Source organism: Phoenix dactylifera, chromosome 10, assembly GCF_009389715.1.
Source record: "Phoenix dactylifera cultivar Barhee BC4 chromosome 10, palm_55x_up_171113_PBpolish2nd_filt_p, whole genome shotgun sequence".
Classification (NCBI taxonomy): Eukaryota; Viridiplantae; Streptophyta; class Magnoliopsida; order Arecales; family Arecaceae; genus Phoenix; species Phoenix dactylifera.
This window is the reverse complement of record NC_052401.1, coordinates 14,954,031-14,970,857: the sequence shown is the minus strand read 5'-3', so window position 1 is coordinate 14,970,857 and position 16,827 is coordinate 14,954,031. Positions and strand designations below refer to the sequence as shown.

Here is a 16,827-nt window from a genome sequence, read left to right as displayed (position 1 = left end):
CATACCCTCCTAAATATTAGAATTTATATAAATATCCTTCCAAAATTAATATTTGTATATATATCCTTATCAAATACTTATTTTGTATATATATCTTTTTTTTGCATATATACCCATGTCATCTAACGTCGTTAAGAAGTTAGCGGTTTAAAATTTAAATGACAAAAATATCATTAATGGGTAAGCATACAAAAAGAAATGTTTATAAGAGTATGCAAGTAAATATCAATTTTGGAGGGTATTCATATAATTTCATATATTTAGAAGGATATATACACACGAAAATTCTTAAATTTTTGCATAAATATCCTTCTAAATATTGAAATTTGTATGAATGCTCTCCAAATTGATATTTATGTGCATGCCCCCATAAAATACTATTTTTGTATGAATACATTTAACATAGTAATTCAGCTAATATGATTAGCCAAAATTATATTTATTTAAATTAAAAACTAACTAAAATTATAAAAGCATCTTTTTATTTTTGAAACGAGTACAGGTTAACAGGTTTTACTAGAAACTAATATCTCTATGTTCTTCGATCTCTATTAACCCTCTCTTTTACTTCTACATCTAAAAGCAAAACCATTTCCTCCACTTTCTTCTCTACCATATACAACCTTTAGTGTATCTTTTTTTATATGAAGATGGTAAGGTCCTAGTTTTAGCTTTCTGAATTATTTAATAATAAGTGTTATGAAAATTTTGTAATATTTATTTTTTAATGTATGAGATTTGCAAGGTTTATCTTTTAGAGTTGAAAAATTTTTCATGTGCAAGCTAGTGGTTCATTTAAAATTACTGTGATAAGATGAGTCCTATACAATAGATCTTTTCTTCTTCTAAAAAATTGAAGCTCCAAAGAAAAGTCGCTTAAGGTATACAACGTAAAGGGTGGCCATCTATCATATTGCCGTGGAGGTTATTAATAAGTCTAAAGAGTTCAAAGTCTTTCAATAATTTTCCTTTAGGATAATTGATATTGTTCTTCCACCCATAAGCATAGCAGTAGTAAGAAAGTTTGATCATTGCAATCTATTTATGTACCTTCAAGAGATTCTAATTTTTTTATATATTCTAATACATGCCCTCATATATGCATTTATAATAATAAATATTATAAGCTATATTTTGATGAAATAAGATATAGTAATTATTATAAATAAAAAAGAATAAAGTAGAATAATCCCATGATAAGTGATAGAACTTCCATAACTCCTTTTGTTATCTAATTGTTAAATTAATCCTTTTTTTAAGTAATATTTTTACAAAAAATATTGAGAAGCAGGCACTAGACAAATCCGAGTATTAAAATATGTTGAAATAAAAAAATTAAATTAAATTCTTTTGCATGTAAATTCTCTTAAATATGTGAAATTGCATGAATATCCTCGCAAAGTATTATTTGCACACATAATCTTATAAATATTTTTTTGCATATCTACTCAGTAAAAAAATTTCAGTCATTTTTAATTTTAAACTGCTATTTTTTTAACAACGTTAGATGGTGTGGACATATATGTAAAAAAAATTTAAGAGTATATATGCAAAATAAGTACTTTATAAGGGTATACATGCAAATATAAATTTTGGAAAGATATTTATACAAATTTCAATATTTAGGACGATATGTATGCAAAAATTCTAATAATTATATTTTCTAACGCACTGCGAAACTTTAACTTCTATCTGCTGACCAAATTGAGAATGTACTTTTAGTAACACAAAATGATGATAAAAGATATTACATAGTGCTTTCAAATATATAATTATTTGTGCTATCAAAAATTGCTATTATAAAATATTCTTAATTTATACTATTGATTTTGATATTTTGATCTGGATAATTTAATAAATAATAAAATTTTATATTTATTAATAGTATTTCTATAATATTATACTATAATAATATTGTAATAATATAATATTGTGTTATTATAATAAAATATTAAAATAGCATTATATGGTAATAGTATTATAATATAATCCAATATAATATATTAAAATAGCATTATATAGGACCTTAGAATTGTTGAGATATTATTTTGCCTTATCTCTTTGTGATTAAATGTTAACAACTAAAATAGGAAAATAGAAAAAGATCGCTTGACTATAATGAACAAGACAAGGCTAAATTTAGAGTCATAAAATTCTCATATGCAAACCACTGATTTCATTTATTTTGTATGGCTATCCTAAATTTAATCCAATCACCTGTATATCATGTCACACTCGATCAAAATATCAATTAAATATATTTTAGAGAGACAAGGATGACAGAACAAATCCCACGTTTCATTCATAATTTTTTTTTATTTTCGTTCATCAAAGTAAACTTCTATACAGGGCAACAGGGGAAGAGGATAAGAAAATTCCTACACACTACGAGAACCGAGGCAGGTATTAGAGAATAGTAAACTAAAATTAAAAATAAAAAATAAAATTAAACCAGCACAAATATTATTTAACTTTTCCAAAGAGTTAAAACCTAAAAACCACTTATATTTTTACTTTCAAAATACTATCCGTACCTTCCATCAATAAAAAAAAAACTATCTGTACCAATTTTTATCTTCTCTTTCTTTTCTCTCCCCATTTCCCTTTCGTAGCAGTGGAAAGAAAAGCTAAACCCCACCACCACCCCCCCTCTCCCTCTCCACTCCCTCCTCTCCTCTCCCTCTTTTCTCCTCATCACACTCTTTCCGAAACATCTCTTTCTCTCTCTCTTCCCTTCTCTATATGCAAAGAAGCTGAGCTAATCCCCAAGAGGTTTACCAGCGGTAGGGGGGACACGGCTCTCTTTGACGTCCAAGGCCCGGCATCCCCTCCCCACGAAGTTATATATAATATATACATTTATATAAAGGAAAGCGAGTCCCTTTTCCCTCTTCTCTGTCGCGCAACACCTCTTCCCCTCCTTTCTTCCCCGGTTCTCTCATAAAGATCCCACCATTAATAGCCTTGGCAATGGAAAAGGAGAGATTTTGCAGCACCACACCACCCCTAAATTGGCAATCCGGCCCCGGTGCCGACTGCTTCCACAACCTCAATTGGGACCGGCCGATGGACCCCAGCGCCCACTTCGGGTCGGCTCTCTCCTCCCTTGTGTCGTCACCGTCCTCCAACCCGCCCTCCACCACCGCCAACGACAGCGTCGTCATCCATGAGCTCATCACCCGCCTCGGAAGCATATGCAACTCCGACGAGATCCCACTCACTTCCTGCTACCAAGGCGCCAATACCTCTTGCTCCAGTACTCCTCTGAATTCCCCTCCCAAGATTAATCTTTCCATGATGGAGCACTACCAGCGGAGCAGCAGAGGATTGCCGGCTTCCGGAAACCCGGCAATGCCCACCGTGCACCTGGCGCCGTTCACCGCGGACCCAGGGTTCGCAGAGCGGGCCGCGAGGCTTTCGTGCTTTGGAGGGAGGAGCTATGGCGGGCTGCCGGAGACTGGAAAGCTGTCGAGTGTCTCGAGTAGCCAGTCTTTCATGGGGAGTGGGTCTCAGATGGGCATTTCAGAGAACATTAAGGAGATTGCAATGCAGAAGGGAGCCCAAGTTGAGATGGAAATGAGGTCTAAGTTAGGCGGTAGGATATTGGGGTCTTCGACACCGGATAGTGTGGAATTCGGCGGTGGACAGGAGGAATCATCGGCATCCGAACGAATCACAGTGAGTGGGGAGACATCCTCGAGGGGAAACAAGGAGAACCATGCGAGGAAACGGAAAGCAGCTTCAAAGGGAAAAGGAAAGGAGGCATCTTTGTCCTCCTCTGACACTAACCATCCCAAGGTGTGCTAAAATTGGCTCCTTGATCTTGTTTACTATCTCAATTCTTAATATAATTTCTTTCTTGCAGCATTTCAAAGTTTGATAATTTTTGAATTCCAGATGGCAGAGGAGGATGATTCCAATGCAAAGAGAAGCAAACCAGCTGAAACCGATGGAACCGGCAAGGTTGCGGCAGTTGAGCCAAAAGCCAAGCAGAATGGCGGTGCGAGCTCTAGTGGTGATGCCGGTCAGAAACAGGGGAAGGAGAATTATGCCAAGCCCCCTGAGCCTCCAAAAGATTATATCCATGTGAGAGCTCGAAGAGGCCAAGCCACCGATAGCCACAGTCTTGCCGAAAGGGTAAGCAGGATGTGATGATCTTCAACTGACAAGGATTTCTTTGGGGTTTTGCTGTTGTCTTAACCTCTCTTTTGACGATGCCTTCTTTCATAATTTACCAGGTGAGAAGAGAGAAGATCAGCGAGAGGATGAAATTTCTTCAAGATCTAGTGCCAGGTTGCAACAAGGTTAATCCACCTGCCAATGCCTGATTAGGAACTTCAAATGCCCATGAGCTTTTGCAGATTGTCGCTGTTTGATGAATATGGCTAAGCTTTAAATCTTTGGAAATTGTAGGTAACTGGCAAAGCAGTGATGCTTGATGAGATTATAAACTATGTGCAGTCATTGCAGCGCCAAGTTGAGGTATGCATGTATAATGATCAACTATTTGCATGATAATTCCCTGAGAAGGTTGAAATTTAATCTGAATCTAAATTTTCTGTTTCAGTTCCTTTCAATGAAGCTGGCAACTGTGAATCCCCGGCTCGATTTCCATATGGAAAATCTTCTCCCAAAAGATGTAAGCCTATATGATCTTCTCGGTTCTCATTGCAATTGCACCCATCAATTTAAGTTTTGTCCACCTTAAATTGGATTGCCTTTGTGGATTTAGATGCATCAAGCACGAGGGCCTATGCCAACACCGGTTTATCCATTAGAGGCCATGAGCACTGCATTCTCATATCCTCACCCACCTCAGGGGACCCCTCTGCAGAGTGTAGTGACCGATGGCCTGGAGAACCAGCGCTCTTTAAACCCATTGGACTCCTCTATGCGGCGAAGAAGTCGAAACATGCAACTACCTCCCCTCGATGGCTCCAGGGATGCCACCTCTCAGGTAACAATGCCGCTGCTGAATTCAACATGGCATATCTTTTGCTAAGAGTGAACAGCCATATTGTTAACTACAGAATGGAATAGATGGCAAATTAATAAGAGGAATGTCGTTGCTTCAGCTTGGGACTTCCTGGGAGGATGACCTGCAGAGTGTTGTTCAGATGGGATTTGGGCAGATAGAGGAGAATGCGTTTTCTTCCAGGGCTTCCATGGTAAGTGAATTAAAAGGCCACTGTGTGTCAGGTGGTTAATCAATCCATAATTCAGAAGGATTTGAGAAAAGCTGATAAGTTGTGTATCTAAGTGCAGGTACAATTCTCACAGATCACATGAAGATTGAACTCTGATCCTTTCAATTTAGAGAAATAGAGGCCTTTGTACATACCGAGATGTTGGTTTGGGACAGCACAGGAAGCTTTGAACTAACAACCGTAAGGTTCGAGCACAAAATTTGTGCAAAGATTTCTTTGACACCACATGTAAGATCGTAACAGGTGAGGGTGAGGGCAAGAAGGAATTCAGTATCATGGTGTTATTTTATGTTATCCTGAGAACACTATTAATTATAATTTAATGATATCTCTATTGTTGTTCATTGGCAATTCTCACATCCGAGAAATGTTGGAAAGAAAGTTGAATCACCTTAAGGATACTGTTACTGCCTTGATTTGTGGAAATTGAGATGCTTGTTTGTTAACAGCTGTTGAAAGGAACCAACTTGTCTCTTTCTAGCCTTGGGGATGAACCAAGACATCCTACTAACTACTTGAGCTGGAGTCAGCTGCAGCTTTGCAGACCTTAAAGCCCTTTTCTTCCCTGTACACTTTCCATGCCCCACCTAACGCCTGAAATATATACCTCCCAGCGACCCCATTCTTTATTCTCCCAGCACCGCTATAAGCTCCCCTCCAGGGCTGGCAAGGTAGACAGTGCTGTCATGAGAGGAATAGCATCAAACTGACCAGGTTGGCAAATTCGAGTTTGACAAGGATCGGTCAGGCAAAAAGTCTTGTTTACTGTAACTTTACAGTTCATAGTAGAATAAAAAGAACAATATATTGGATTAGATTCCCTCCAGCAGGGTGGCCATTTCTTATAAAGAATGTTGTAAGGAACCCAATTTCCAGATCCTCTATTTTTCCCAATCTTATTATTTCTAACCATCAGTTAGTTTGTTATTAAAGTGCATTAAGGTTTACATGTATATAAATGCCGCTGGTGAAGATGATGTTGTCTTAAGTATCCAAATGGAGCTAAAGGCCATGGAAAGTTGCATGGTATTATCTCCTTCTGCTCTCTAATTTAGACAAGCATCATTTGGGTGTTTTCCTTTTAATTCGGATGTCGATGCAGCTAGTCATCGCTGCATGTCCTCCACTCGATTTTAACTTTCGTAAAACCTCAGGAACATCCCTCCACCATCTCGACCTCAGCTGGAGCTCGGTACTTTGGTTGCATTTATGCTTGATCTCGTGGCCATTTTTTGTGTCCTTTCCGCAAGGACCGGGACCAATGGGTTCAGGTTATATATTTTGCATGAAAGAATAATTGATTTTCTTTTTTACGACACCAATCATTGAATCTTATGCTGCATAAATCACAAGGTATTCCAAATTTTTTCATTCATCTGTGCGTACAGATCTAGAAGCGACTATTGCACCAACAGTAGATTCACACGAGGGGAGGTGAATCGTTCTTTCACGCGACTGATACAACTCCTGTCCCGAACCCATACGGCTGCAACTAGCGGTGCCAGACAAACCTAGAGCTTTCGAAGTGAATACGAATGTGGAGGTGGTGGTCCAAAGTGATGAAAGAAAGAAACAAGTCGGGAGAGAAGGAGCCGAGTTTGTGGGGTTGAAGTGATGATTCCTAGGCCCATTAACCAGGCTGTCGTAATTCCTATCAGCTCCAATCAATGCCATCCTCCCGCCGCTTTCACATCGACAAGGATCACTTTTAACTCGAGCTGGTCGGAAAAGCACAGGCTGTTTGGCATCATGGGTTTCACCAACCGTCCTAATCAATAAAGTTTGCATTGCGACTTCCCAACTGCAAATGCCGCTCAAGTAGCTCAGATTTGCAAGCATCTTTCCTTATCAAAATAAGATCCTTGGGCTGCTCAGGTCATTGTCAGGCCTCTCCGCCTCTATAGTATTCGTTTCTTTTATTCTTCTATACTAATTCAGCTATTGAAAGGGTTATTGCTTGGTGCAATGGTAAAAGACTTAGGCTGATAAGTGTAATGGCATGGATTCTAGTCCTGCATCAAATAATTTGTACGAAAAAGACCAAAAGTTAGGTCTGTTCCTAGTTTGTATCTTCCAGAATCCTAGATTGTTGGAACATAAGTTGGTGGGAACATAACTAGGTAATGATCTTTATTCAGTTTTTGAACGTGTTACTGCTGCTGTAGCATGCATATTTTTGTACTTTCATCAAATGATCAAAGCATCGCAATTAAACTAATCCAGTGGTTGGATTACCTTTGGATGCCATTGTTTTCCTTTTACCCACTGTGAGAATGGGGACTCCCATTTCCCCACTGCAAAGATTAAACTCTGGTTTGAAACTATTTTCTTTTTTGAGAACTGTGGTTAGAAACTTAAACAGGACCGTTTTGGTTGTCTAAGTTCATACCTGTGGTCCTTCACTGTCTCAGGGTTGGTCCATGGTTGCATTCATGGTGGGGAGGACAAAGCCACGACACCTCTGTTTTATTGTCTCTTTGATATGATACCCTACTCAATCCATTCCTTCTATTGGGAGTGTTCCAAATGCATTGTAGGTAAGCTGTCTGCATTAGAAATTCCAAATAAGTAGAAGAAATAAATATTGCCACTAATCCACTCGAAGCTTTGTTCCCCCTGCACAACATCTTCTTGACATTAAAGCAACAAGGAAATTAGATGAGGCTGGGGGAAAGAACACGCTAGCATCTTGTTCAAGCGATTGATTTATTAATAAGTGGAGCCCTTCCATCATTCTGTATTCCTTAGGTTGTTAGGAACTTCCTAGTGTGACAGGTAAGAGACTTTTGGATTGCCATAGCTTGGATTAAATGAGATCAGAGTTAGTTGGATTCCCTTTGCTAATTGAACATGTTAATCACTATAATTAATTGGGATTTGTTTAGGATTGGAAGTAGGTTCAAGTGCCATATGGTTAAGTCACACCCTATAGATTATCTTTATCCATGTAATTCTCCTTTTACTTAAATATCTTTCTTCTTTATAGAGACTCATGTCTATATCTTGGGCAAGTTGGGTTCAACCCAAACACTTATATCTTCATATATCTTCATCAACCAACTGGCAATGAGGCCAACCTCACTGTCGTTCTCATCTAACAACTTCTTTGTTGTAAACATCAACACGCAATTGCTGAAGGGATGAATCGGGGGGACAATAAGATACTTTCAGATCATAGTTAGGAGATCTGTAAGATACTAGAAAATAATTAAGGAACTGGGCAGTGATTCAGATAGTTCAGAGCATAATTATCAAAATCATATATATATAGCTTCCTACGTAAGATGAGAAAATGACTCTCCAGAAAAATGGCCATTCTAACCCCTTGATAGGGACTGAAGTTCTCTTTGCTAATTGTCACAAAGGATCATGATCTTATCACATTACATTAGTTTCTACAGGATTAAATTAAGCCTTCAAAATGTAGTAATTTTTACATCATAACCAACGAAGGATGTGGTGATAAGCTTGCTTTTTAAGAGCATGAATATCTCGTAACTCTTCTTCCAATTATTAATCCTAAAGATTAAGATAAAACATGTGTTAGATTTCTCATGCACTACCATATTCTGATCTAGGATTTCCAGAAGAGACAAAAATATTTGCAATTAGTGTTAATCAATAATGAAAATTCAATTTAGACATTTATATTCAAAATTTATACACAACGAACCGTAAATCGGTCTTGACCATAACATGTGTGAATGCAACTTGTGATGTAAGCTGATGGAAAATAACAACCAGTCCTCACAACCTATGAGAGCAAGGAATTGAAGATACAACCAGTGGATAACAGACACTATCGTTACTTGGCGTGTGCAACAATTTTGCTTTGTGACACAAACAAATGGCTGACATCCAATCCCTTACCATTTCAGATGTTGCATCCATTATAAACAAAAAACATGAATTGGGATCTGTGAGCTAGGAAAATTCATTATCCTCATCATGTCATAAAGGTTCAAACTCTCGCATCCTTCTTTGATAGGAGAAGTCTATTATGGACGATGAGTGTAGCTAGGTAGAGGATTGGTGTTCATTAAGTGATGTGGAATTAGTTATCATGTAGAAAGTATATTATGTTGCAGGGGTCTCTATTCCTCTTATTGCAAGCACTATGCAAACAACGATAAGTCTATTGACCATGTACTATTCAAGTGCCTTAGAGCAATGCAGAATTGGAACCTGGCATTCAGCAATCTTCCCTGACTATCTGCCCTTAGAACTTGGAAACATTCTTACGACACCTAAAGGAGGATAGGCGTAGAGGGAAATAGGATCAAAAGTCGATCACTTTGTGCTATTTAGCCTAGTATATTTCGTTGGCCATGAACCATAGATTATGTGAGAACATTGATAAGAGCCCTATAGTAACCGTCATAAGAGTTTCACTCTATGGGACTTCATCCGAGCTAGAAATTCGGAGGGGTCATTGATAAGTAGGGAAACTCGGGATCCTACACAAACAGTGACTGCATCTCGTGGTTCACTTCACGTGAGAGCTCTCACCTCCTAAGTTCCTCAAGATCAACTTCAACGGCAGTGTGAAGAATAAGGAATAGATTAGTGGAATCAGTTTGATTATTCATGACCTTAAGTTATCCTTCATGGCTACAGATGAGTCCTCACTATATAATATAACAGTGCTATTGTCCAAATTAAAAGTTGCATGAGAGGGATTGATTTATGTTATACATATGTTGTGGATTGATAACATAATCTTGGAGGGGTACCCTAGAATAGTTATCTCAAAGATCAGTACATTGGTAGAGCACTTGGGAGTTAGTCTTGTTGGCGAATATCTGGAGGCTCACATCAAGTGTCGCTTTATGTGTAGTTAGACATGTTTATAGGAAGACTAGCAGTGTTACCAATAGAGTTGCTGCTTATGTGCCCAATCATAGTGGAACTATACTGTGGGAGGCTTCTTCTGCTTTGCCTAGATGCTTTCCAAATATTGTGGTGACTGATGCGAGTGGTTGTATATACTCTAGGATTTTATAAAATAGTCATTACAACAAGAAAAGTGACTCCACAAGAAACTGATTTAATAATGAATTCTATCTATCATAAGCCTTCTTCAAATTATCTATCACTTGATAGGCCTTCTCTTGGTCGGCCACAACCTCCAACCTTCGACTATCTACTCCAACATTCGATCTTGGCATCCAGAAAGTATGCTCTCTCTCTCTCTCTCTCCTCCCTCCCTTCCATCATCACACACCTCTTACCTTTCTCTCCATCTCACACCTCCCTCATTGTTTAATCCTTTATCCTCTACTCAAACCCTCACCCTTCTTAGTTGGCCACTAGTTAAGGGCCCTACTCCACCTCTCCCTTTCTCCTCTCGATCTCGAAGTTTGCTTGCAATGGTAAGAGGAGCTGGTAAGAGATATAAATGGTTTAAGAGGTCAATCTAGATATGTTGTCCACTTCGTGGTGCTTTGGTTGGTACCATTGGTTTTGTTGAGGTGTTTTTGTTTTGTGCTCAACCGTTAAGTGGTCAGTACTTCGCTTGGCTGCTCCAATTTTAGTTGCAACTACTCCTATGCTCCTACCAAGAGTGCTTAGATTGGTTTTGTTCTTGATCCTTGGTGGATTCTGAAGAAATTTGATGAAAGCATAGCTAAATAGTTGAGTAGCCTAGCTTTGCCATTGCTTCCTTACTCTTTTGTTTAATGATTGAGAGTTTCAAATGATTTTGTGCTTGATATTGGTATATTCCTTGTACTTGTGATTTTTGTTACTTGTTTGTTTGTTGATTTTGATAGCCTACTGAGAATTGTTCTAAGTGTTTTGTTCGGAATTTCTTCTCTGTTTGTAATTGAAAGGTGTTGGACCAGCTCATTCGTTCATTTTTTGCATCCCTATGATGATCGTTTTGAGGGTTTAAACATGGCTTTCTTTAGGTGTTTGAGGAAACTTGACAGAATGGTGAGTAGCCAGTGCATTACTAAGCTTTGCTCCCGCTCCCATTCTGGTGATTCTATTTGATTGTTCAATAGCGGTTTGATGATTAGGTGATTGATTTGCTGCTTCCTTCAAGACATTAATCTGAATTAATTTGTTCCATTAATTTGAATCATTGCTTAACATCAGTGATTGTTAGCTAACTCATTGTGATCCTAGAAGGGAGAAAGAGGAGAGGGCTAGTTTATTTGTCCTATATCCAAATATAAGATAGGATCAATGATGCATAAGATTTCCTCTCAATGGCATTTCGTGTATGATCCTATAGGTTCAAACTTGGATCCCATCATGAAGTTTATCCTAAGGTTATAAATCCTAAGTACCCAAACAAGCTCTTAAGCTCAATATTTACCTATAAAACTCTTAGATGACTTTACCTTTGAGATATATGCTATTTTCTATCTTTAAATTATTAATGTCCACCTTGGGGCACTGAAGAGGAGGACAATGGAGATGGAGGCCAGGCAGCATGGCCCTCTCGTTCTCGCTCTCTAGCTAGCGAACAATTGTGCACGGAGAGCATTGTCCACCGGTGGAAGTAAGGCATCTTCTTTAGAGCTACTTTTTACTCTCTCTCCTTCTTCTTCTTCTTTTTTCTTTTTTTTTTTTTGTTGGTCAAAACGGTATTTCATTTCAGATACCTCTAACACGAATACAACCAGAACTATCAAAGAAAAGTAAACAAAATAAAGCGTGTGGGATGCCATCTAAACTAGACCAGAAGGCCTCCCCAGTATGCCGGGCAACATAAGAGGCGACCCAGTCTGCTGCACTGTTCGCCTCTCGATAGGCATGGGCAATCTGACAGGAAGTCAGCTCCCGCACCAAGCTGCGAGTGTCCCGTTCAAGGGGTGACCATTCCCATACGTGTCCACACCTCGTATCCAGTCAATCATTGTAGAGCAGTCACCCTCGAGAACAAGTCTGTCGGCCCCCAGAACACGTCTCACAAACAAACCGACCTTCCAAGCAGCCTGCAGCTCTGCTCCCACCACCTAACAGCCAAGAATGCTCTGTCCTCCAGCAGCGATAAAAGTACCCCAGTGGTCCCTGATCACGAAACCCACGCCTCCAGAGGCGCCATCCTCTGCCATACCACCATCGAAATTCATCTTAAAATAACCAGGGGATGGGGTACCCAAGAGAAGAAACAGAACCTAGACGCTGAAATAGCAGTGCAAGTACCCCAAATATCCCTGGTCCTCCCAGGTGGTACCGACGTGGCCAACATAGATGTCTCCGCTGCCTGTCGTAGTGCTCTCTCCATCACAGCCCGTGGGAACGACCGCCCGCCCTCGAAAAGACGGTCATTCCGTGGAGCTACTTTTTACTTTGAGGGCTTTCAATGCACTGTTGTTGAGCTACCATCGCTCGCTCCCAAAAGAACTAGATCTATGACACCCACAAAGACTCCTCCCTCTCCTCCATCGATGGCAAGTCCACCATCGCCTCCTCCACCCACTGGGGTTCCAACTACAAGAGGTCTTCTCCTTTCTAAGAGTCAGTTCTTCTCTTTTTGTCTTTTCTTTATTCTCTTTGACACATTTGTTTTTGAGAGTTACGTTCTATGAGATCCCTGCTTATTTTTGAATTGTTGGGAGGAGGTGGAGATTTTCTGCCCTATTCTTCTTGGTCCACCACTCTTGCTCAATGCTATGGATCACGCCGTTAAGTTAGAGCACTGCTCCAGATGAACCATAATGAAGATGTCAACCTGCTTGACTTCGCTATTTGTTGCACTCGATACCTTCATGTGGGGGGCGAAGATGGTGAGGGCCTTCTTAATGAGCGTGTTGCAATGGGAGTCAAGTGTTAGATGTATGCCCTAGAAGCCAATCTGGCGGACACATTATTAATTCTAGGACATAAATTTGTACTTGACTTTATTATTATTGAATAATAAATGGGCATCTTTTTCATTCATATTGTTTATGTGTCTATGAATCGTCCAAGGAATTAATAAAATGATGATACATATTCTCAAGAGTTGAGAATTTGAGCCATGTATCATTGGTGATTAATTTCTAAATGCTCCTGATCAATGGATCATCACGAGGACGGTGATCGATCCGATCAGTGCACAGATCACTTTTCTTCTGGATGGACGAGACTCGAGTCCACAGTGTAGGAACACTGAAGTGATAGTTGATGTAGGACCAAATCCGGGAAGGTAGACTTCAGTGGTTTCAATGTACTCACGTTGCAATTTTAAATCAGGAACAGAAGAAGAGGGAGAAGAGAAGGAGGAAGAAGAAGAAAAGAAAGAGAAGAGAAGGAGAAAGAGAGGAAGAAGAAACGTGGGGAAGAAATTGTTAATCTTTCATTAAACCCTAATCATGAAAAGTGGTCCCTATATATAGGGCCAAAATATAAAATTTGCATAAATCCCCTTACACAGAAATAAATCCTAATAAACCCACAAGTAAGCCCTAAAAATGCAAATAAGCCCAGAATAAAATAAACCACAAATAAACCCTAAACACAAATAAACCCAGGAATAAAAATAAACAAATATGCAAATAAAATGGGGATCTAGCTGATGTCCCCATCAACTCCTCCCGGGTGAGAAAAACTCGACCCCGTCGAGTGTAGATCGGGTCGGCTGTCGTACTGCTCCAGAAGATCCGGGTCAAGGCGCTGCAACTCAGCTCGCGAAATCCACGACACATCTGATTCGGGTCGACCTTTCCACCGAACAAGGTAACGTTGGTAGCTTCCTCTCCTGGTAGATATAACCTGCTCATCTAATATATGTTCTATGTGTTCTCTGCGTGCATGAAACTGTGGAGGTAGGTAGAGGCTCACTAGCAGGTGCTAGATCAGGGTGATCAACAACAGTGGGTGTATCAACAAAAGGGTCAGAAGAAATGAATGTTGATTTCTTGTATGGGACTAAATCTTCAATATTAAATGTCGCACTAATCCCATAGTCTTCAGGAAGATCTACAACATACGCATTCGAACTGATTTTCTTTAGGACTTTGAATGGTCCCGCACTACGAGATTGCAACTTTTTGAACGTCCCCGAAGGAAGTCGTTCAGGTCTAATTCTTACCATGACTGAATCGCCTACATTTAATTCTTTATAACGTCGGTGCAAATCAGCAAGGGATTTATATTTTAAGTTATTAGAGTGAATAAGTTTGCTGATCTCCTGATGCAATGAATGCAAGTGTGAAGCAAATGATTGTGCAGACTCAGAGACTCTATGTTGATGAGACATGGGAATCAAGTCTATGGGTTGCCTAGGTTTATAGCCATTCACCACTTCAAAAGGACTCATGCCTAAGGTCCTATTGACCGAACTATTATATGCAAACTCGGCAGTTGGTAACACGAGATCCCAAGTCCTAGTATGCTCACCTACCAGACATCTGAGAAGACTCCCTAGACTTCGGTTGACAACTTCGGTCTGGCCATCAGTTTGGGGATGATAGGCAGAGGAAAATTTTAACTTGGTACCCATCATGTGCCAAAGAGTTTTCCAAAAATAGCTCATAAATTTAACATCCCTATCGGACACAATAGATTTAGGGAGACCATGGAGTCTAACGACTTCATCAAAATAGAGTTTCGCAATCCTAGAAGCATCAGAAGTCTTAGAACATGGGAGAAAATGAGCCATTTTAGAGAACCGGTCCACTACTACAAAAATGGAATCGTGTTTGGTCGAGGTACGTGGAAGTCCTAACACAAAATCCATGCTAACATCTTGCCACGGACAATCAGGAACAGGTAGTGGAGTGTAAAGCCCAGTGTTCTGTTTACGTTGTTTGGCTAATTGACATGTGCGGCACTGAGCGACGATCTTGGCCACGTCTCTCTTGAGACTCGGCCAGAAGAAACGTCTTTCCACCATCTCAATGGTTTTGTCTCTCCCGAAATGCTCAGACAGTCCTCCAGCGTGTACTTTCCATACTAGAAAATCTCTCAAAGAAGTTCGAGGAATACACAATCGGTCGGAGCGAAAGAGATAATCATCTTGTAAAAAAAAATCATCGTGCTCTCTCTCTACTCCATCTCGTAAGGTCACGTATACATTACTAAAATCGGGACAGGTGGTATATTGTTCCCTGATCCTTTCAAAACCAATTACTTCAGTGCTCATCATGGATAGGAGGAAGATCCGTCGACTAAGCGCATCAGCAGCCTTATTTTCAACTCCAGCTTTATGTTTCAGCACAAAAGTATAGGCTTGTAGAAACTCAATCCATCGACCGTGTCGAAGGTTTAGTTTTTGTTGAGAATTGAGATACTTTAAAGCCTCATGGTCTGAATACAGGACAAATTCTTGCGGTAGCAAATAGTGTCGCCAATGTCGCAAAGTTTGCACTACCGCATAGAATTCCTTATCATAGGTGGAATAACGCAACCTGCCGTCACTTAACTTTTCGCTAAAGAACGCGACAGGGTGACCTTCTTGGCTTAACACACCACCTATGCCAACGCCAGAGGCATCACATGCGACCTCGAATACCTTAGTGAAATCAGGGAGGCGCAAGACAGGTGCTTCGGTCATCCTATGTATAATATCGTTAAATACTTGGGATGCCGACTTAGTTCAGATAAAGTCTCCTTTCTTCATGCAATCTGTGATGGGAGACATTATTGAACTAAAATTCCTAATGAAGCGACGATAGAAAGTAGCCAGACCATGAAAACTACGTACTTCTGCTAAGGTCTTGGGCTCAGGCCAATCGACTATCGCGCTTACTTTTTCTGGATCAGCGAAGACACCCTTGGAAGACACTATGAATCCTAAGAAAGTGACGTGATCAGTCAGGAAGGCACACTTCTTAGGGTTTGCAAAGAAGCTTTCTTTCCACAGGACTTCACAAACCTGCCTTAGGTGTGAGAGATGGAGCTCTTGAGTTTGACTATAGATGAGGATGTCATCAAAATATACAACGACAAATTTGTTCAAGAAAGGTCGAAAGATCTGTGTCATCACCCTCATAAAAGTACTTGGAGCATTTGTTAGTCCGAAAGGCATTACTAACCATTCGTAGAGTCCATCTTTTATTTTGAATGCAGTTTTCCATTCATCCCCAGAACGAATCCGAATCTGGTGGTACCCACTCTTTAGGTCGATCCTGGAAAAAACTGTAGCACCAGACATATAGTCTAAAAGGTCGTCCAGCCTAGGAATGGGAAAACGATACTTAACCGTGATTTTATTGATAGCACGGCTATCGACGCACATCCTCCAAGAGCCATCTTTCTTGGGAGTGAGGAGTGCAGGTACAGCACAGGGGCTCAAACTCTCATGAATATACCCTCGAGTGACGAGTTCGTCAACTTGGCGTTTCAGTTCAGTGTGCTCGTTTGGATTGAGTCTATGGTGGGGAAGATTTGGCAGTGACGCTCCAGGAATGAGATTAATTACGTGCTGGATATCACGTATTGGAGGGAGTGCCTCTGGAAGATCAATTGGGAAGACAGAGTGAAACTCCTCCAACAGAGGAACTACGGCGGCCGGATGTTCGGCATTTGACTCCACATTGATAACTCTAGCCACAAGGGCGAACACAGGTGAATGGCTTTCGATATCTTTCATTACCTCTTTCGAAGTAATGATGTGAAGTGACTCATCTTTTTGTGGTGTAGCACCCTTCTTCTCAGGGCCGGGCTCTCTAGGAGGTAATGAATT

General features: G+C 40.0%; 1 protein-coding gene across 7 annotated transcripts; it reads left to right on the top strand.

Annotated features, from left to right (window-relative positions):
* Positions 1-2,638: 2,638 nt before the first annotated feature.
* On the top strand, positions 2,639-7,317 carry LOC103724122 (transcription factor bHLH62-like). Of its 7 annotated transcripts, XM_039131057.1 has the most exons (10): positions 2,639-3,798; positions 3,898-4,137; positions 4,239-4,304; positions 4,414-4,482; positions 4,568-4,639; positions 4,733-4,957; positions 5,031-5,168; positions 5,261-6,233; positions 6,362-6,478; positions 6,596-7,317. In XM_039131057.1, exons 1-8 carry the CDS (start codon positions 2,971-2,973, stop codon positions 5,294-5,296), a joined length of 1,674 nt encoding a protein of 557 aa, XP_038986985.1. In that variant the 5' UTR covers positions 2,639-2,970; the 3' UTR covers positions 5,297-6,233; positions 6,362-6,478; positions 6,596-7,317. The 7 variants fall into 7 exon arrangements, with proteins under 7 accessions (XP_038986985.1, XP_038986984.1, XP_017702369.2 ...); XM_039131056.1 differs by having other exon boundaries at positions 5,261-6,478; XM_039131059.1 differs by having other exon boundaries at positions 2,640-3,798; positions 5,076-5,168; positions 5,261-6,478.
* The last annotated feature ends 9,510 nt before the right edge of the window (positions 7,318-16,827 follow it).

Bases quoted from the DNA above. Each gene is read 5' to 3' on its own strand.
- LOC103724122 (XM_039131057.1), top strand. From the start codon at position 2,971: ATGGAAAAGGAGAGATTTTGCAGCACCACACCACCCCTAAATTGGCAA. The intron at 4,138-4,238 runs GTAAGCAGGATG...ATAATTTACCAG, and splicing joins GCCACAGTCTTGCCGAAAGG to GTGAGAAGAGAGAAGATCAG. The intron at 4,958-5,030 runs GTAACAATGCCG...TGTTAACTACAG, and splicing joins CCAGGGATGCCACCTCTCAG to AATGGAATAGATGGCAAATT.